The following is a 22,414-nucleotide window of genomic DNA, read 5'->3' on the forward strand; positions in this document are numbered from 1 at the left end:
ATGAGAATATGAAGATACAAATATATGGATGAGCGATTGCATTGTGGCATAGGCAAGGTGCATAAGATGGTATGAAATACAGTATATACATATGATCTGAGTAATGTCAGATATGTAAACATTATTCAAGTGGCATTATATAAAGTGGCATTGTTTAGTGACTCGTGATCCATTTGTTAAAGTTGCCAGTGATTGGGTCTCCATGTAGGCAGCAGCTTCTCTGAGTTTGTGATTGCTGTTTAGCAGTCTGATGGCCTTGAGATAGAAGCTGTTTTTCAGTCTCTCGGTCCCAGCTTTGATGCACCTGAACTGACCTCGCCTTCTGGATGGTAGCGGGGTGAACAGGCAGTGGTTCAGGTGGTTGTTGTCCTTGGTTATCTTCTTTGCCTTCCTGTGACATCGGGTGCTATAGGTGTCATGGAGGGCAGGTAGTTTGCCCCCGGTGATGTGTTGTGCAGACAGCACCACCCTCTGGAGAGCCTTGTGGATGAGGGCGGAGCAGTTGCCGTACCAGGCGGTGATTACAGCCTAACAGGATGCTCTCGATTGGGGATATGTAGAAGTTAGTCAGGGTTTTGGGTGACAAGCCAAATTCTTCAGCCTCCTGAGGTTCAAGATGCGCTGTTGCGCCTTCTTCACCACACTGTCTGTGTGGGTAGACCATTTCAGTTTGTCGTTGATGTGTACGCCGAGGAACTTACATTTTTCCACCTTCTCCACTGCTGTCCCTTCGATGTGGATAAGGGGGTGCTGTTTCCTGAAGTCCACGATCATCTCCTTTGTTTTGTTGACGTTGAGTGAGAGGTTGTTTTCCTGACACCACACTCCGAGGGCCCTCACCTCCTCCCTGTGGACTGTCTCGTTGTTTTTGGTAATCAAGCCAACGACTGTTGTGTCATCAACAAACTTGATGATTGAGTTGGAGGCGTGCATGGCCACGCAGTCATGGGTGAAAAGGGAGAACAGGAGGGGGCTGAGAACGCACCCTTGTGGGGCCCCAGTGTTGAGGGTCAGAGAGGCGGAGATGTTGTTTCCTACCTTCACCACCTGGGGACGGCCTGTCAGAAAGTCCAGGACCAAATCGCACAGGGCGGGGTTGAGGCCCAGGGCCTCCAGCTTGATGATGAGCTTGGAGGGTACTATGGTGTTGAATGCTGAGCTGTAGTCAATGAACAGCATTCTTACATAGGTATTCCTCTTGTCCAGATGGGATAGGGCAGTGTGATGGCGATTGCATCGTCTGTGGACCTGTTAGGGCGGTATGCAAACTGAAGTGGGTCTAGGGCGACAGGTAAGGTGGAGGTGATATGATCCTTGACTAGTCTCTCAAAGCACTTGACGATGACAGAAGTGAGTGCTATGGGGTGATAGTCATTCAGTTCAGTTATCTTTGCCTTCTTGGGTACAGGAACAATGGTGGCCCTCTTGAAGCATGTGGGGACAGCAGACTGGGATAGGGAGCGATTGAATATGTCCGTATACACACCAGCCAGCTGGTATGCGCATGCTCTGAGAATGCGGCTAGGGATGCCGTCTGGGCCAGCAGCCTTGCGAGGGTTAACACCTTTAAATGTTTTACTCACGTCGGCCACGGAGAAGGAGAGGGCGCTGTCCTTGGTAGCGGGCTGCGACAGTGGCACTGTATTATCCTCAAAGGGTGCAAAGAAGGTGTTTAGTTTGTCCGGAAGCAAGACGTCAGTGTCCGTGACGTGGCTGGTTTTCTTTTTGTAGTCTGTGATTGTCTGTAGACCCTGCCACATACGTCTCGTGTCTGAGCCGTTGAATTGCGACTCCACCTTGTCCCTGTGCCGGCATTTCACTTGTTTGATTGCCTTGCGGAGGGAATAACTACACTGTTTATATATTTCGGCCATATTTCCAGACATCTTTCCATGGTTAAATGCAGTGGTTTGCGCTTTCAGTTCAGAATGCCGCCATCCATCCACGGTTTCTGGTTAGGGTAGGTTTTAATAGTCACAGTGGGTACATCTCCAATGCACTTCCTTATAAATTCACTCACCAAGTCAGCGTATAGGTCGATGTTATTCTCTTAGGCTGCCCGGAACATATCCCAGTCCGCGTGATCAAAACAATCTTGAAGCGTGGATTGCAATTGGTCAGACCAGCGTTGAATGGTTCTAGTCACTGGTACATCCTGTTTGAGTTTCTACCTATAAGACGGTAGGTGCAAGATGGCGCCGTGGTCGGATTTGCCGAAGGGAGGGCGGGGGAGGGCTTTGTATGCACCGCGAAAGTTAGAGTAGCAGTGGTCAGGTGTATTACCCCCACGCATAGTGCAATCAATATGCTGATATAATTTAGGTAGCCTTGTTCTCAAATTTGCTTTGTTAAGATCCCCAGCTAATATACATGCAGCCTCAGGATATGTAGTTTCCAGTTTACATTGAGTCCAGTGAAGTTCTTTGAGGGCTGTCTTGGTGTCTGCTTAAGGGGGAATGTACACCGCTTTGAAGATAACTGACGAGAATTCTCTTGGAAGGTAATATGGCCGGCATTTGATTGTGAGGAATTCTAGGTCGGGTGAGCAGAAGAACTTGAGTTCCTGTAAGTTTTTATGATTACACTATGAGTCGTTAATCATGAAGCATACACCCCCGCCCTTCCACTTCCCAGAGAGGTGTTTATCTCTGTCGGCGTGATGCATGGAGAAGCCCGGTGGCTGAACCGATTCCGACAACATATCCCGAGAGACCCCTGTTTCCATGAAACAGAGAATGTTACAATCGCTGATGTCTCTCTGGAATGTCTCTCCTTGCTTGAATTTTGTCTACCTTGTAGAGAGACTGAGACTGGACATTGGCGAGTAGTATACTCGGGAGCGGTGGGTGATGTGCATGTCTACGGAGCCTGACCAGGAGGGCGCTCCGTCTGCCCCTTCTGCGGCGCCATTGGCTTCGGTCGGCTTCTGGGATTAGATCCATTGTCCTGGATGGTGGTCCAAACTGAGGATCCGCTTTGGGAAAGTCGTATTCCTGGTAATAATGTTGGTAAGTTGACGTTGCTCTATTATCCAATAGTTCTTCCCGGCTGTATGTAATAAGACGTAAGATTTCCTGGGGTAACAATGTAAGAAATAATACATTAAAAAAATTAAAATACTGCATAGTTTCCTAAGGACTCGAAGCGAGGTGATCCTCTCTGTCGGCGTCATCTTTAGCATCTTCAGTTGGACTTAATTTGAAGTGTTTCTGAAATCCCGGTTGGCTGGAGAAGCTGGACATTTGGAGAAAGTTACCGGAATTTTGCAATCCTAGTATTAAGATAGCCCAGACTTGAAAACGAGCAGGGAGGTGTGTCGGTACCTGTACATGGTCTCTGCCTCGACGTCTCCAAACCAGACCCTCAGGTTTGAAGTGAAGTTCTGTCCCGTCAGCTCCAGCATGGCCACGTCCCCACCACCGTTTAGCTTCACAAACACACAAATACAACAAGTCTAAATGTTTATGTCTTGTTGGCGGAGGAAGAGATGGAGATGGAATTTCGTAAAGGGTCTAAAGGACGTGTGTGTACAAATATTTTTGGAGCACTGCGAGAGGAACAAATAGTTGTTTATGATAGGAATGGAGTGTGTGTGCATCCGTGTGTGTGTCTGTCTGTCCATATGTGTGTGTGCATCAGTGTGTGTCTGTCTGTCCGTATGTGTGTCTGTCCGTATGTGTATGTGTGTGTCGCGCGTGTCCCTTTCTAACCTGTAAACTCTCGACCACAGGCACGGGGGTGACAGGCGAGTGGACGGGGCCCATCCCCTCGTAGAAGGTGTACTCAGCCTTGTCCGTGCTGATGATTGTCCAGGACGCTCCGTCGTTGATCATCTCTTTGTTTGGTTCCTTTGGGCAAGGAGTGGCCTGCGGAGAGGCAGACACACACACACACACGCGCGCGTGCAGACACACACATACACGTCAAAGGGAGCCAGAAGCGCTTGATCGTCAGATGTAGATATAGATAGGTAAATTGATATAGACGTGTTTGTTATGACCGTCCCTGTATCCTGGTTAAGTTGTTGTTTCTATGGTGATCTCTGATGTAGAGTTAGATTGAGAGAGAACACCTAAGCGAGGGACCTATTACGCATCACCTTAACATTATATTAACTCAGAGGATGAGGATCACTCGAAAATCGGTCATCTCCCCGAGATGGGAATCACAAGGCAATAAAAATCTCTTAGAAAAACAAAGGCTGTGACCTATTCGAGCAACGGGGACCAGCACAGAGCACCGACAAGCTTTGTCCTCCATTTTCAGGTGGGATCTGACTAACAAATGTTCAAATTTGAAGATTGCAAATCGGTCATTATCGTAGAAATTAACTAAATGGTCACTATCCGGGAAGACGTTTCCTAAAAAGGTCATTCTGATTGGTAACAGCAAGTATGTGGTCAAAATGATGGCGAATGGTCGAGTGTAGTTTGAGTAGAAGGCTGCGACTAAATTGAATTGGAAGTTGTATTGGGAAGGAAGTGTCGCACTCACTTGAAACTGGATGATCCTCTCTTGGGAAAGGCACAGGTACATGCGCTCTGTGTCCTTCAGGTAGAAGGCACACTTGTGGAGCTGGGAGACGGGGTCGTCTGCATCCAGCAGGGCCGTCTGCTTGTCCACTTTACGGATGATCTGACCCACACAGAGAGGATGGTGTTTAGTTGTCGAAGCAGCAGCGTACAAATCACATCAAGACATTAACTGGCAACTGTGTGTGTGTGTGTGTGTGTGTGTGTGTGTGTGTGTGTGTGTGTGTGTGTGTGTGTGTGTGTGTGTGTGTGTGTGTGTGTGTGTGTGTGTGTGTGTGTGTGTGTGTGTGTGTGTGTGTGTGTGTGTGTGTGTGTGTGTGTGTGTGTGTGTGTGTGTCAGTAATAACGACAGAAAGAGAGATAATTTGACATGCATAAAGACAAAATATATAAAATACAACAACAACAAAAAAGAATTATGTGACAAGAATTGAAAGAGGTGAGGGGTGAGAAACCAAAGTAAAAGTGGTGGGTAGTACCAGTCGTGGCAGGGCCATCCCGGTGACGGAGCAGACCAGTTTGACCGTCTGTCCGTAGTGGATGTAGCCATCTCTCACAGTGAACTCCTCTCCTTCGGACTCCTCGTCATCCACTGGGAAACACGACACATGAGATACGCTCACACAACATTTCATTCAGGCTACAGTAAATATATGTGTGGTGAGTGTGTATATGAGAGAGCGTATAGGACTGATTAAGAATTGAGTGTGTGTGTGTGTGTGCGAAGAAATGTGAGAATACATGTACGAGCGTGTGTTTGTGCGCGTGCTTGAGTGGGTGTATGAGACTCACACAGGTGGATGTAGAAGGCACCCCATTGCTGGGAGCTGGCATGAAAGTTCCCCCCCTCCACGTGTAGGTAGCGCGTGCTGACCGTCTGGGACCGCAACCGGTTGAACAGGGCCACCTTGGTCCCCGATGCAATACACACTGCAGTAGGAGAGACACACAGAGAGAGAGATAAAGAGACCACACTAAAACGGAACAACCCCGAAGCATGTCCCCATCATCGCAAGATGAAATTACTGGGCGATAAGAAGTGTGATTAGAGGGTAGAAAACGGCCGCAAAACAAACACTACAGGTATTTGACAATATTGAACATTGGGTCACTTTCATGCCTCGGTTGTCATCTGTTTTTTGTGTGTTTTTTTTGTTGCTGTAGTGCCCTCTGAAGAGCAATAACGGCATTGTGAAGGGTAGAGATCAGCATTGGTCCGAGTACTTCAAAAGATGCCTCCTTCCTTCCTCCCTTGACGTCATCACTAATGTACAATGATAAGACGGGTGAAATTGAGGGTTCCAATATACATCTTTCACTAACAGAGTCATGTGAGATGAATGGTAACCTGAGGGGAGGGAAGGATGCCTTTTCAAAGCATTTGAGCGGGGCCTTATGAGTGATATTGTAGATTGTGTTTGTACAGCAGACCTGCGTATTTGATTATTTGCTATTTAAATACGTATTACCGGCATATAAGTATTTTCAAATAACGTTTCCCGAATTTTATTTGAAAGTATTTTCTAATAATTTCCTATATATAGCCTGCTATTTAAAACTACAGTCGTGGCCAAAAGTTTTGAGAATGACACAAACATTAATCTCCACAAAGTTTGCTGCTTCAGTGTCTTTAGATATTTTTGGCAAATGTTACTATGGAATACTGAAGTATAATTACAAGCATTTCATAAGTGTCAAAGGTTTTTATTGACAATTACATGAAGTTGATGCAATGAGTCGATATTTGCAGTGTTGACCCTTCTTTTTCAAGACCTCTGCAATCCGCCCTGTCATGCTGTCAATTAACTTCTGGGCCACATCCTGACTGATGGCAGCCCATTCTTGCATAATCAATGCTTGGAGTCTGTCAGAAATTGTGGGTTTTTGTTTATCCACCTGCATCTTGAGGATTGACCACAAGTTCTCAATGGGATTAAGGTCTGGGGACTTTCCTGGCCATGGACCCAAAATATCGATGTTGTGTTCCCTGAGCCACTTAGTTATCACTTTTGCCTTATGGCAAGGTGCTCCATCACACTGAAAAAGACATTGCTCGTCACCAAACGGTTCCTGGATGGTTGGGAGAAGTTGCTCTCGTAGGATGTGTTGGTACCATTCTTTATTCATGGCTGTGTTCTTAGGAAAAATTGTGAGTCAGCCCACTCCCTTGGCTGAGAAGCAACCCTACACATGAATGGTCTCAGGATGCTTTACTGTTGGCATGACACAGGACTGATGGTAGCGCTCACCTTGTCTTCTCCGTACAAGCTTTTTCCGAATGCCCCAAACAATCGGAAAGGGGATTCATCAGAGAAAATGACTTTACCCCAGTCCTCAGCAGGCCAATCCCTGTACCTTTTGCAGAATATTAGACTGTCCCTGATGTTTTTCCTGTAGAGAAGTGGCTTCTTTGCTGCCCTTCTTGACACCAGGCCATCCTCCAAAAGTCTTCGCCTCGCTGTGCATGCAGATGCACTCACACCTGCCTGCTGCCATTCCTGAGCAAGCTCTGTACTGGTGGTGCCCCGATCCCGCAGCTGAATCAACTTTAGGAGACGGTCCTGGCATTTGCTGTACTTTCTTGGGCGCCCTGAAGCCTTCTTCACAACAATTGAACCGCTCTCCTTGACATTCTTGATGATCCGATAAATGGTTGATTTAGGTGCAATCTTACTGGCAGCAATATCCTTGCCTGTGAAGCCCTCTTTGTGCAAAGCAATGATGACGGCACGTGTTTCCTTGCAGGTAACCATGGTTGACAGAGGAAGAACAATGATTCCAAGCACCACCCTCCTTTTGAAGCTTCCAGTCTGTTATTCGAACTCAATCAGCATGACAGAGTGATCTCCAGCCCTGTCCTCGTCAACACTCACACCTGTGTTAACGAGAGAATCACTGACATGATGTCAGCTGGTCCATTTGTGGCAGGGCTGAAATGCAGTGGAAATGTTTTTGGGGGATTCAGTTCATTTGCATGGCAAAGAGGTACTTAATTGCAATTCATCTGATCACTCTTCATAACATTCTGGAGTATATGCAAATTGCCATCATACAAACTGAGGCAACAGACTTTGTGAAAATTAATCATTTGTGTCATTCTCAAAACTTTTGGCCACGACTGTACACTGAACAGAAATGTTGGTTCCATTTTTCATGAGCTAAAATTAAAAAATCCCAGAAATGTTTCACATGCTCAAGAAGATTATGTCTCTCAAATTTTGTGCACAAATTTGTTTACGTCCCTGTTCGTGAGCATTTCTCCTTTGCAAAGACAATCCATCCATCTGACAGGTATAGCATATCAATTAGCATGATCATTACACAACACAATGCCACAGATGTCTCAAGTTGAGGGAGCGTGCAATTGGCATGCTGACTGCAGGAATGTCCACCAGAGCTGATGCCAGAGAATTTTATGTTCATTTCTCTACCATAAGCTGTCTCCAACATCGTTTTAGAGAATTGGCAGTATGTCCAACCAGCCTCACAACCGCAGACCACGTGTAACCACGCCAGCCCAGGACCTCCACATCCGACTTCTTCACCTTTGGGATCGTCTGAGTGGGGGTGGGGGGTGCTGAAGAGTATTTCTGTCTGTAATAAAGCACTTTTGTGGGGAGAAAATAATTCTGATTGGCTGGGCCTGCCTCCCCCCTGGCTGCCAAGTGGGTGGGCCTATGCCCCCCCCAGGCCCCATTTGGGCCTAATTTATTTATATCAGTTGACTAAATTCCTTATATGAACTGTAACTCGGTAAAATCTTTGAAATTGTTGCGTTTATATTTGTGTGGAATATATTTTCAAATTCTTATTTCTAAATGCACTATTTCAAATTCCAAACAGACCTGGGTTCAAATGCATGGGAGTATTTCAATATGTATATTTGATAATACACTTGTCTGTGTATTTGATTACTTTCAAATAAATGCCAATACTTTCCAAGTTTATTTCCAAATTACGTTCCAATATAAATGTGTTTCCAAAGAAATGTCTTCGAAAGTCATTTAAATACTCTAAATAGTATTTTTAACCCAGGTCTGGTTCGTAAAGTACAGTGGGTGTGTGTGTGCGTCCGCCTGTGTGTTGTGTGTGACTCACGATCTGCGTTCTTCAGGGACTGCTTCTTTTTGGAGGGCTTGGAGATGACTTTGATTCTCTTGCTGAGGAAGACGCCGATGTCTGTGCTGTTGCCGTAAAACATCTTGACGGACAGCATGAAGTGCTTTCTCTTGTCGGAGTCTGATATGTACAAGGTTTTGGCTGTGCAATAGTTCTGAGGGGGAAGGAGGGAGTAGAAAGATGGGCGTATTTAGGAATGGCAGGTACCGGTTAGTATTTGCTTTGGGGTGTGTGTGTGTGTGTGTGTGTGTGTGTGTGTGTGTGTGTGTGTGTGTGTGTGTGTGTGTGTGTGTGTGTGTGTGTGTGTGTGTGTGTGTGTGTGTGTGTGTGTGTGTGTGTGATTAAGCAACGGTTGTCAGGCACTGTTTTGAGCGTGTGTCTATATGAGTGTGTGTGACAGAGATATTATTTTGTATTATTCTGAAATAATTATAGACAGGAGGTGAGAAAGAGTAATAGTGTCGTGTTTGTGAGCATGTGAACGAGAGAGGGGGGGGTGAAGGGTCGAGAGGAAGAAAGTGAGAGAGTAAAAGTGAAGGAAAGACGTGTGTGGGTACCCTACCTTCCCCTCGAGGTTGAGTTGCTGCATCTCTTGGTCAGAGTTTCCTATCCCTATGAAGGCACAGGGCTGAGACTCCTGCTCCGAGCAGCCGTCTCTCTCCATTTGCTCCTTCTTTTTCTTCCAGCCAGAGCCCATCAGGTACACACACGGGGGAGGACAGAAGAACCTGCACGCACACGCGCACACACACACACACACACACACAATGACATCAGTATAATTGAACTACACACCACTGCCCAGGCTTCACATACACACACCAAATTATTAATATGATGACTTCACGCACCCGTAACGGAATAGAACAGCCTAGACATTCTTTTTATGTTCAACTTTCTGCCAAGAGATGGCGCTGTGGTATCAAAATACAGTGGGAGTCATTGCACTGGGAATGAAGTGTCAGTGGATTTCTTTGCGCGACAGACAACTTGGCAGAACATGTACTTAAATCCTGTAAAACTTTGTTTCATTTAAGGGGGGGGGGGGTGAAATGTTATTACAATAACCCATTTGGCGAGCTGTAATCTGACAAGAACTTGCATTTTAGCCAGTACCTCAGCCTATCAGCGATAAATTCACCTATTTTTTTTTGAAAGAAATCCCCCACACTTAGTTTAGATGACTCTTCGACCAAACCAAAGTGCTTTATTTGTAGGAGCTGGTGAGGAAAAGAGGAGAGCCGGTCAGCCTATGTTGCTCTCGATATGACGATGTGTGTCTAGTCTGATGAGGAGGATGAGTGACACGTAACACGAGTCTGTCTGTGTGAGAGTGATGGCTACTTTCACCTCCTACAATGGAGGAGAGATAAAAGAGATGGAGCTTTCTGAGGAAAACCCCTGTGAATACAAGCACGCACGCAAATACACACACGCAAGTCCTTCATGCTCAGAGCTCCTTATCAACACACACACACACTGTAAACACACACACACACACACGTATTGGACAGGTCTTCCTTATACAGAGGGACACACACACACACCCAGCGAGCTGACCCAAACATACGTCGGTCTGTTTAGAATCAAACCCTAACTCACAAGTGTGTGTGTGTGTGACTATATGATTGTGTAACAGTGATTCTCCATCCAACACCAGCATACACTTCTCGTGTTAGAAGTTGGACCTGTTCCAGTGAGTGAACCACAGGGACTAAACAGATGCATTAGAGTAGAGTTCAACTGTAGAGAGACTAAGTAAATGACTCCAATAGATGAGGGGAATGGGGCCTGTGTGAAATGTGCTGTATATTAGGCTTTGTGACTGATTATGAAAACTGGAATGACTGGAGGTCTGATGTATCCCTGGGTGCGTTGCTACAACGGGTCAGAGCCCAAAATGGGCCTCTCTCACATCTCGACCCCGGGGCCCCAGTCAGTGTAACTTTAACCAGAGAGGAGCACGGAGAGTGGAGGAATTCCTCTATTTAACACACACACACACACACACACACACACACACACACACACACCTGCTCCTCCTCTCTCGTGCTCCAAACCTCAGAGGTGTCACAGTGTTGGCTGAGAGCTCCTGATTTACTAAGAGATAGTCCTGGTGTAATGGCAGCCAGGGCTCAAACCCTTTCAGTCTGTCTAACTCCCTCTATTTATTTACTTCACCCAGGATGACCATATTAAAGTACAGCTGAATTACTCTCCACACACAGACACTCCACCATTCTAACCCAACCTACAACGACTAGGCAACATCTTACCCACTTCTCCAAATTCATTACCCTTTACTTACTTCAGTGTGCTCCCCAACCCATTAACCCTGCATGTCTGGGGGCATGAATGTGCCCTACCTGCCTAACCTTACCATCCCCTTGCCATCTACACTTTAACCTCCTATTCCCTATGCCCTACACCCCTAACCCCTGTGCCTCTATGGCCTTCACCTGAATGTGCCCTGCAGAGAACTTAACTGCTCACTTCCCCGTCTGACCCGCGGTGGGAAATGGAAAGCCGGAGAGGCCAAAACACCAATGTCACACAGACACATTGGAATGTGGCTTTGCTTTTTTCTCTACTGCCTTTTAGTCCATACTATTAACCCACAAATTAAATTGAAACCGGGAACTCTTCAACATGCCTTCCTAGGTATGGAATGTGTGAGGTATGTGGGAAATCGGGAGAGTATGGAAAGCGGTGTGTAGGCTAAGTGGTGGTCGGTTACCTTTTTTCATTGCCATAAGATTTCTGTGCAACTTTTGCATGCAGGATCAGGACAGTTTGGTCTCCTCGCTCCTTCAGGTAATTCCGCATCGCTTCCCTGAGAGGAAAAGCGAGAGAAAGAGAGGGGGAGGGAGAGAGAGAGAGAAAGAAAGAGAGGGGAGGGAGGGAGAGAAAGAGAGGGGAGGGAGAGAAAGAGAGGGGAGGGAGAGAAAGAAAGAGAGGGATGGAGAGAAGGAGAGAGGAGAGAGAGAGCGGTTTGTTATTCATCCATTCACATAAAAATGTATAGATGACAGAAGCGACAAAGGTGAAATAGATGAGACTAAAAAACTGGAACATATGAGAACTTGGGGTCACTAAAACTAACACCTGAAACATAGAGAGGTAGGAACATGAGACGAGGAAGAAAAGCATACAAGTTCCACTTTGATTAGCCAATTCTCTGGTGTGCTGAAGGATATGTTGCTTAAACACACACACACACACACACACACACACACACACACACACACACACACACACACACACACACACACACACACACACACACACACACACACACACACACACACAGAGTTTGGGCAAAAAGCTATGTTCTCTCCAGCTGGGCTGAGTTGGGGGCGGGAGGGGGGAGGCACAGAGGGATAGTGCTTAATGAGGGGGAAGGAGAGGAGAGGGAAAAAGAAAAAAAACACTAAAGCCCTGAGCTCACCACCAAAGAATCCACATCTTGTGTCAAAATGTTGCAAGGTCCGTGCTCCAATTACTTTTGTCAACCAAGCAAAAACACTCTTACGCCGGCCCCCCACACACACAAAAAAAGAACAAGTTCAACATTTTGGGAATGTTAAGTCCTTACGTTAACCCCGCAATCGCAATAATCCACCCCCTGTGTGTGAGAGCTTGCTCAACATAGTGGCAACATTTTGTGACAAGAGTGTGTGTGTGTGTGTGTGTGTGTGTGTGTGTGTGTGTGTGTGGTGTGTGGTGTGTGTGTGTGTGGTGTGTGTGTGTGGTGTGTGTGTGTGTGTGTACTAGCTGAGAAGCACACAGCTAAAGAACGGCCCCATTTGCACAGATGTCAGTGACACCTGACATGCCCGGGTGCTCCGTGGGCCCAGGGACACAGAGAGGGAGACAGACACACACACACACACAGACACACACACACACACACACACACACACACACACACACACACACACACACACACACACACACACACACACACATCGACTTCTACATTCTGCTCTACTCTGCCACACGCATGGGTTGGACAGGCCTTCACATTTACATTTTTTGGACATTTAGAAGACTCTTATCCAGAGCAACTTACAGTTAGTGCATTCATCTAAAGATAGCTAGGTGGGACAACCACATATCACAGTAAGTACATTCTTCCCCAATAAAGTCAGTGCTAGTAAGGAGGGAAGAAAGTCCACAGCAAGTATTAAATTGCCCTGCCCCTTAATCCTGGCTGATGTGTCAACAATCATCTGCAAGTTATGAGCAGTCAGCAGTTCACACACCAAGTAGGCTGCTGGGAAATCAGGCAGCACTTAAAGGAGATGACCCTCGCTAACAAAAAAAAGACAGTACTAGACCACAACAGATTAGGACAAAAAAATATACGTATCACTACTGGAGATATCAGGAGTCCTCTAGCTACAGAATGAAGCCTTTGTTGTGGAAAGCAAAGGACCCCATTGAGACACGAGAGAGGGAGGGAGCGAAGGAGGGAGGGAGCGAGAGAGCGGGATGTGGAACCACAGGTTACTGCACTTCACAAACCCGTAGTGGAAAGGGCTAGGCCAGAGAGAGAGAGAGGGATAGAAAGGAGAGAAAGAGGTTCAGAGAGAGAACATAGTCCAAACCAAAGCCAAGTCTAAATCCAGCAGCATTTAATTCAAATTATTTTCCTTTCTTTTAATGAGTTCAAAATGGATACCACTCAGCAGCGCCTATAATCATCTGATGCTATGGTGATCCCCTTCACTGATATTTCTAGACTGGGCATTGGGCGTGCCCTCACACACACACACACTTCCTGACCCCTGGCCCACCCTGGAGCCCACAGCCCTGACTGATTACAGAGGAACACGCTTGCTCAGCGCCCCCACATGATGATGTCATGCTTACAGTAGGGATGTAACGATTCACTGATACACACCGGTCCCTGTTGAGGATGAGAATGCGTCGGTCCGCGGGACCCCAAACCAATCCAAATGTAGCACGCTCGATTGGTTTTTAAAATCGATTTTAAAACATTACGAATCACCGGTTCACTCAAATGTTTTGCACATATTACTTTCAAATCTACCTTCCCGAAAATACTTATATATTCTGTGACAACTGACGCGTCCTCTCCTTCAGCGTCGAATTAAGCGCGTAACCGTTTCACGGATCAACAAGTCATTTTGCATGCTTAACAACCCAGGCGATATCAGCAGCCTAGTCAAACAGTGCACGGTGCGGTGCTTCGCACGCTGACCGCCGAGATGTAGGCCGTGTTCGGCCTCAGCATTAAAATGTTTGTAAAATGGCTGGCCATTATTAGATTTCAATTGTTTATTACCAGAATAAAGTAGCCTAAGCAACTGCCTGAGACAGGACTCATCTAGTTGAAACACACACACACACACCAAAAAGTTATTTTGTTGGCATATATGTATGTCCCCATTACCAGTAAAACAGTAAAGTAAAATGAAAACCTATTTCTTTCACTTACATGCTGCGCTGTTTCGTTGTTCATTTGTTCAGTCATTTCATTCTCAACCAGGATTTCATCATACATGTCCAGCAGTGAAGTTTCAGCAGTCTGTCCGTGGCCTCTTAATCAGTGCGCACTGTCACTTTCTCTGTTTCCATCTTGTCCAGCTGTGTCAAACATTTCACGTAAACCCTGTTTCTTGTCTGCATCAAAGCAGCTGTCATTGTACCTAGCATCGAGCATGGTGGCGACACAGTACAGAGGCTTAGAGAGAATGCCACCGAATCACTTCTTCACAGCCTCTAGCAGAGTACTTTTGCGAGTTTTAACCCCACGGTTTGTGTCGGCAGTTTTGTTGAGCAGGCGTTCCAATGCCATGACACAGGGTATCACTTCTGCTGCAGACGCAGTTGACGAGCGTATTTCTCAAGTCAGTTGTTCGAATGGAGCTAGGAGTGTGTTCATGTGTCCAAGTTTCAAAACATGTTCTCAAATGCCATTGAAATGGCAGCAGCGGTATGAGAACCAGCACATTCTTGAACATGCAATACGGCTTTCCTCAGTACGAAATCCTCGTCGACCCACTGTGCTGTCAGACTCTGCATGCTCATGGGGATGACATCACTGATCCAAATGTCAGTCGTGAAGCTAATAGCAGTGATGCCCATAGCAAGTAGCTCATGGATGTGCGTTTCAACAATACTGTGTAACTCCGGTAGGGCAACATCTGAAAAATAGCGCTTACTTGGTGTGTACCGGGGCTCGAGGTGCTCGACCAGTCGGCGAAAACCAACATCATCCCAGATAGAAAACGGTTGATTGTCAAAGGCAATGAATTCCATTATCTTGGCATTAATGGATTTTGCCTTTGAGTTGTCTCGCTGAAATGTTCTTACTCTTTCAAATGACTGCTCGACATGAACTTGTTGGAAGTGTGAGCTTACTTTCTCTGCTTTTGTTCTAAGTAGTCGCTGAATGTCTGGGGGTGATGCACTTTCAAATTAGTCATTCGTTTTGAGGTATTGAAAGATTTCACTCCCCCTCTCGGGAAATAATAGCAGCACAAACGTTTCATATGGCCTTTTTGCTATCTTCCTTTGAAACTTCAAAATAGATCCACACAGCAGACATTTGTAGGCTAGGTTAGGAATGCTGCTTTGCACGTGTAGCGCAGCATTTTCCGTGACGTCATTATGTCATCTACCTACGCTATATAGGTATGCACGTCAGCTTTGACATCAGTTTTGCACATCGGCGTTAAACTAGACATCGGGGCGATGACGATGCTGGCATTTTTAGCCAATATCGTCCGATTCCCATATGCTTACCGATATATCGTGCATCCCTAGTCTAAACCATTTGATTTTGAGATGGGGATAGAATCCAAAGCGGTGCTATATATATATATATTCACTGGCTATGTCATAGCAGTTTTTTAAAGATAAATATTGATACATTACTAGCTCAAACACATTGAATCTGCTAAAAGTACAAACAAATTAGTGGGTGATGGCGATTACAAATCAAATGTGGGGGGTAGCACAAAAAGCAAACATTGCCCCTCTTATCTGATAGTGGGGTGGTAGATACCAGTTTCCCTTATGGCTTAGGACAGATGCCTACATACACCACCCACTCAAGTCAGCTCAGACAAATCCTGCTCAGAGAGGGCCAGCTCATGAGCATACTTAAAATGTAGAGGTCAGTTTCACACTTCTCCACCGTATGGTTCCGGCTAGGATATGTGGAGGGTAGGCTGATCCTGGATCTGTGCCTAAGCGACAAATTCTAGGAGAATAGAGGTATAAAGACTTGAGCCGCCATATCGGTGAAGCCGGTTTTGTTGTTTGTTCTGCTCGTTGGTCGTATGTGTTTGTACCTAGTACCTTGACTTGCCGGGGCAAGGAGGAAATGAATGTTCCAGGTTTCACCTTTAAGATTTGACTTTTGAGGAAGTGTGTGGGTTAAATTTGAATTTTCATGAGGTGTGTGGGTCATGGAGTATATTGTTGCCACCTCACCAATATGGCTGCTGCCCTGTGGAACTCATGTGACCCAGAGAGAGAGAAAGAAAGAGAGAGGGAAGAAAAAGGGAAAGATAGAGAGATTTCTGCAGCATGTATGCTGACAGAAAACCACCAACACATCCCTGCATCCAAACGTTAAAAAACAGGCTATTTTCTAACACACACAGAGACAGAGAGAGAAAGAGAGAGAGAGAGAGAGAGAGAGACAGAGACAGAGAGACATAGAGACAGAGACAGAGCGAGAGAGACAGAGAGAGAGAAAGTTAAAGCAAGAAAAAGCCCAGGGTTATTCCAAAAACAGATCTTCACAGAGAGATCCTTATTCATTTCGAAGTCTGTTTGCTTGGGAGTAGCATTGGTCAAAAACCAATGAACTGTTTGAATGCATTTCAATCCTGGTTACAAATGGCTGGTCGTATAGATAGAAAGCTGTCCCATGTTTAAAAATGTTCTTGGTTCAGAAGTGGTCCACGTTCGCAGTAGCCGTCCTGGATGAGGAGTGATGGTTGAGATGTGGTTGCCGTCGTAGAGCATTCAGTACTCTGCGTGTGGGGTAGGCCATGAGGGGGGGCACCATTCATCTCTCACACTCCTGAAGGGGGCCAGACGGCACAGGGCCAAGTTCAACCAGCGTTCACACACACAATGTTCACCCTGTCTCTCTCTCACACACACACACAACTTTCAGTATATTTCCCTGCTCCCCCTTTATTGGAGAACTGTTGAGTAGTTAATTACCCATCAGCCTCTCTGTCTGTCTGGGCCATGTTTCCTGAGAAGAGCAGCTAACAGTTGTAAGGAGAAATGAGAGTATCCCGAATACAGAGTGGCCACACTGGCCAGGGTACAGCTCCCACTAAACTTCCTATACACACGCACAAGGTCACACACACAAACACGCTATTTAAAAAAAACTGTGTGATGGACACACACACAGAGGAAGAACGAGAGGGGTGGGGGGACTACATGACCCGAGTCATCGGATTTGAGAGAGGAAGTGACAGACATGTGCTTTTCACCACCACCGCTCCCCAGTGACACACAGCACACACAGGCTACTCTATAAAACAAACGCAAAAACACACGCGCGACGAGAGATGGCCAAGACACGCAGCACAACAACACACAAACAAACAAACGAGACATGCGACAAGACGTGAGGCACGCAACCACACTAGATAGCACGTCAAGAGGAGAACTGAATAGGAGAATACTGGACAGCAAAACTAGACACGCAATGAAAACAAGGCGTGGTGTTTAAACCATCCAACAGTCACAAACTCATCAAGCAACAGTGAGGAGATGTATGACAGGGAAAGCAACAAGCAATAGGATATTACTTTGTGTACCACTGATGGAGAGAGAGAGAGAGGGAGCTATACAGATAACACAAAGGGCAAAGTGGGGGTCAGTAATGGTGTGTGCGTGTGAGTGTGCTAGGTTAAGCCGGGCTACAGCTGCAGCAGGGCAAAGCAGAGCAGACAGGCATCTGTCCAGTACATCTGTCACAGCGTCTCACCCAGACCCCCTGTGGACCTGCAGCTAGGGGAGGGAGGCACGCTCTCACACACACAAACCACACACACACACACACAGCTCAATTTAGAGTATTAGACCCCCATTAGTGCGCACCCCTTTGGATCACAAAGGGGACATTACGCGCGTTCTCAACCCGGGAGTTTGGGTTCAATTAAAACATCAACAGTTTGTCACTTCAGTCTGCATATACTCTTCTATTGATTTTAAGAGACTATGTGCTGAGAATAGGCTGTTACAGAATTTTAATCCCCCCCCCCCGATGTGAACTTCATTTGTGATGTCAGGCACATTCGAGTCAATGAAAATCACAACAATAAATAAATGTTTTGAAGTCCCCCGAGCAGGCTAGGTGAAAAATCTGTTGATGTGCCCTTGATCAAGGCACTAAACCCCAATTGCCCCTGGAAAAGAGTGTCTGCTAAATGACTAAAATGTCAAATAAGATGGATTCATATCATACAGCATATATCACAGCTTCTGATTTTCAGAATGAGCCTAACTGTCTAGGACATTTCCCCCGGAACATAAGAGACCGGGTCTCTTCTACAAAGCGAATAAACCAGGCAGCTTTTCCAGCTGTGTACTGCCTTGTATTTTCCACCTGAACAGCTGGACAGCCTGGCTGACAGTGGGGCCCTAAAGGACACAAAACGTAGCTCGTGGAGGACCCGGGCTTTTAGCTGTCCCCGTCACTGCCAGACTAAAATCAACAGGGCCACACTCTGGGGTAACTGCAACACAACCTTGGCCACACACACTCACACACACACACTCTAAGCAGGGTTGGTCCAGGTCAGTCCCTGGATGGGAGACCAGATGCTGCTGGAAGTGGTGTTGGAGGGCCAGTAGGAGGCACTCTTTCCTCTGGTCTAAAAAAAAATATATCCCAATGCCCCAGGGCAGTGATTGGGGACACTGCCCTGTGTAGGGTGCCGTCTTTCGGATGGGACGTTAAACGGGTGTCCTGACTCTCTGAGGTCATTAAAGATCCCATGGCACTTATCGTAAGAGTAGGGGTGTTAACCCCGGTGTCCTGGCTAAATTCCCAATCTGGCCCTTAAACCATCATGGTCACCTAATAATCCCCAGTTTACAATTGGCTCATTCATCCCCCTCCTCTCCCCTGTAACTATTCCCCAGGTCGTTGCTGCAAATGAGAACGTGTTCTCAGTCAACTTACCTGGTAAAATAACGGTAAAATAAAATAAATAAAATAAAATAAACTCTGAAATAACCAGTGTCTTTCTGCGTGTTCCCGATCGTCAGTGACGAGCGTTTCGTGCACGTCATTTTTATCTGGGCACTCATAAGGCCTGGACAAATGGAGAGGCCAATGAAATCCAGGGGACTGGCAGCACATGAATGGAGAGTGAAAGAGATCAAAAAAGGTAGAGGCCGGGGCCCTCTCCAATATGACGCTTGTGTGTTCCAGTGAAACCTCATTTCACTGGAACATTTCACTTGGAGCGGCACGCGTAAACACGCACACATAAAAAATAAAGCACAGTCACGTGCTCTTCAGGGAGCTCCGAATGGCTCAGCAATAGAGACAGTCAGGAATGGGAAGGTGCACACACACACACACACACCTCCTTAAAACCATGGGCTGGAGAGGGCGGTCATGGTCAGGCAATCCTCCACTCTCTCTGCAGGCTGGCCGACCAACAGAGCAAAAGGACCATTGGACTGCTGTGACCGCAGTATCCTGTCCTCAACCCTTTATTTTATTTTCATACACACTAACTAGCCTGACCGCTACAGACGTCCAAGAGAGGGATGGAAAACAGCTCACTTGAACAACATGCCAGCCCTAATCATAACCATGACAAGCCCTGTTGATCCGTGAGCAGTCTATGCAGTCAATAAAACAATTACACTCAAGTGTGTCTGATATCTTCTTTTAAACACGCCATCTTTCATTCAAGACGTGTTACTTTTATCCCAGTGAAGAAGTGAGAAGCTTAGATGGTTCTCATTACTATTATGATAGTTAGTATCATAGGGGCAATTCCACAGCAACAGCATTACGCTGAGACGCTCAGATTTTGTACTTTAAATTTGTATGCCAAAACAAATACCATTTGTTTTTCAAAAATCAACTCTATGCAAAAGTACTACGATGAACAATTTACACTGAAAATTTCACAAATACACATTTACTGGAAGAACTGTGAAGATACAACGTTTTGGAAACAGAATTAGAGTCAAATATATTTTTCAGAAATGATGCGACCACGTTTTACAAAAAATGTGGGTGTCAAATCCGGTGTCAGCTATGACATGACACCTTGAATTTGAAAAAAAAATCTATTTTGGTTATTGTATTGAACCAACATAATTACATCATGGGCACCTGATATGTCATTGTCTTCATGGTGATGCATCCTCAGAGCAAGTAGGACCGGAAGCTCAAGTCACCCCCCCCCCCATAGAGAATCAGACCAACATTTTGGCTATACTCTGCCTATTAGCTTCTTTGCATATTCAAGCCTGTCTTGAAACACAAGTTCTCCTGGGGGATGGTTGGCCACCCTTAGTAGACTTTAAAATAGTGCAACATTACAATCAAATACTTTGTCTTTATAAAAAATAATTCCATAATTCAATGAATCAGGGATCAAATGGCTAAAGTAGGCTACTTCAAAGGAAGATAACTAACAACGTGTTTATCTATAACCTTGTAAGGCTAAAATATTCAAGATTCAGGGGAGATTTATTGACAGCATGTGAGTTATTTATCAATTAGACTAATCTAATATTTTGTTTACGTTGTCAGAATTACATGACCATTGAATTGAGGGGCATCCCAGCTCTCCAACATTGTCAGATGTATTTCTCAACTCCCAAATTTGAGCACTTTGAGAAGCGGTTCTACAACAGGAGTATGTGTTATTGGTTTCGTGCGTGTCGGGCATTTGTGGTTATGAGTGCCGGTGAAACAGTTAACTAGCCAGGCTACACGATATGTTTTGAATTGGTTACTGCCTTCAGAAAATATTTAGAGCCTTTGACTTTTCATACATTTTGTTGTATTACAGCTAGTGATGCACCGATATGACATTTTGGGCCGATATCGATATCCGATAGTTTCCTCGCCAAAAAAAATGATACCGATATTTGACATTTTAGTGGCCTTTTAAGTATTCTAGTGCAGTTAAATAGTCAACATACACACGCACGCAGGCAGCAGTCTAAGGCACCGCATTTCAGTGCAAGAGGCGTCACTACAGTCCCTGGTTCGAATCCAGGCTGTATCACATCCTGCAATGGGTGGCGCACAATTGGCCCAGCGTCGTCCGGGGTAGGCCGTCGTTGTAAATAAGAATTTGTTCTTAACTGACTTGCCTAGTTAAATAAAGGTTACACACACACCAAAACGTTATTTTGTTGGCATTTACGTATGTCCCCATTACCAGTAAAACATAATCAAAACCTATTTCTTTCACTTGTTGTGCTGTTTCGTTGTTCACTCGTTACATTCTCTATGGAATGCCGTTTGGGTCTTTGCGTGTCAAAAAAGATACACGTCAAATAACACAATTTGCCGTGTCAAATAAACTTGTTGACCAATCAGGACCTGAATATGACTGCACGTCACATAATAATTTAACACGTACATACATTTTTTACGTAGTTATTACACATTGATTACACTATCACTCGTATTTCATATGTCACAACGATTCATCGATACGTGTGCTATGATGCCGGTAAAGTTGTCATGCGCACCTACAGTGCTGGTCTTTAAAAAAAAAGCTGGTTAGCTTATAGATGCAAACAATGTTCTTCCCCAAAAACATAGCAAAACGACCTAATCTGTTTCAGTAGCTATAGTTAGCTAGCGAACTAGTGGCGAGAACAAGTATTTGATACACTGCCGATTTTGCAGGTTTTCCTACTTACAAAGCATGTAGAGGTCTGTCATTTTTATCATAGGTACACTTCAACTGTGAGAGACGGAATCTAAAACAAAAATCCAGAAAATCACATTGTATGATTTTTAAGTAATTCATTTGCAGTTTATTGCATGACATTGTTAAGTTGACAAATTTGTTGAAATCACACTGGATGTATTATACGTTAGAACTGCATTGGGGGCATACTTAATTCACTGTACAGCCTTACCTATGGATTGTGGATCAATGACATGGAGTATCAGTCTTTCTCAGTGACACCCAGAGAACATTAGCATTGTAGCTCTTATCGCGGGACTGAAACAACTGTGAATTGAGCCACATTTATTGTCAACCGATGTGTATTGAACACTACTTCCGAGAAAAAAACAATACTGCGTGGACGTTTGAGTCTGATAACTCTGAGGAGGACGTTGGGAAAATATATCAAGGGGGATTGAGTAGACTGTTACCCCATTTCATTGATCCCCAATCCTTAGGTAAAGCTGTACACTGCAATACGAATGTCAATACACACAATAGACTGACTGTGGAGGTGATTTCAAACAGTCACAGTCCCGCGATAAAGAGATACAACGCTAATATTTGTGTCAACTCTTCACAAATGTGTTCTGTGGGTGTCACCGAGTAGACTGATACCCCATTTCATTGCTTCCCATTCCAACCTTGTTAAACATTATCTAGTCTAAATATGGCATGATTCCACCAATTGTAACCTTCTGCATGACTGTCAAATAGGTACTTTTATTTTGAAGGAACACTGCAAATTCCACTATTGTGCCAAATCCTATTTGTGGCTAGCTTCACAACACATAACCCAGTCCTTAACCCAGCCTT

General features: G+C 45.3%; 1 protein-coding gene across 1 annotated transcript in view; it reads right to left on the reverse strand.

Annotated features, from left to right (window-relative positions):
• Positions 1-22,414, reverse strand: part of LOC129835051 (recombining binding protein suppressor of hairless-like) — a 91,416-nt gene that overhangs the window by 5,775 nt on the left and 63,227 nt on the right. The window contains exons 3-10 of the mRNA XM_055900400.1: positions 11,389-11,484; positions 9,214-9,379; positions 8,631-8,805; positions 5,325-5,462; positions 5,012-5,124; positions 4,495-4,635; positions 3,711-3,866; positions 3,324-3,427 (exon numbers count right to left, since the gene is read on the reverse strand). Of these exons, the coding sequence (XP_055756375.1) occupies positions 3,324-3,427; positions 3,711-3,866; positions 4,495-4,635; positions 5,012-5,124; positions 5,325-5,462; positions 8,631-8,805; positions 9,214-9,379; positions 11,389-11,484 (1,089 nt within the window). The remainder of the gene's footprint in view (positions 1-3,323; positions 3,428-3,710; positions 3,867-4,494; positions 4,636-5,011; positions 5,125-5,324; positions 5,463-8,630; positions 8,806-9,213; positions 9,380-11,388; positions 11,485-22,414) is intronic.

The sequence above is a fragment of the Salvelinus fontinalis genome, chromosome 36 (assembly GCF_029448725.1).
Source record: "Salvelinus fontinalis isolate EN_2023a chromosome 36, ASM2944872v1, whole genome shotgun sequence".
In the NCBI taxonomy this organism is placed as follows: Eukaryota; Metazoa; Chordata; class Actinopteri; order Salmoniformes; family Salmonidae; genus Salvelinus; species Salvelinus fontinalis.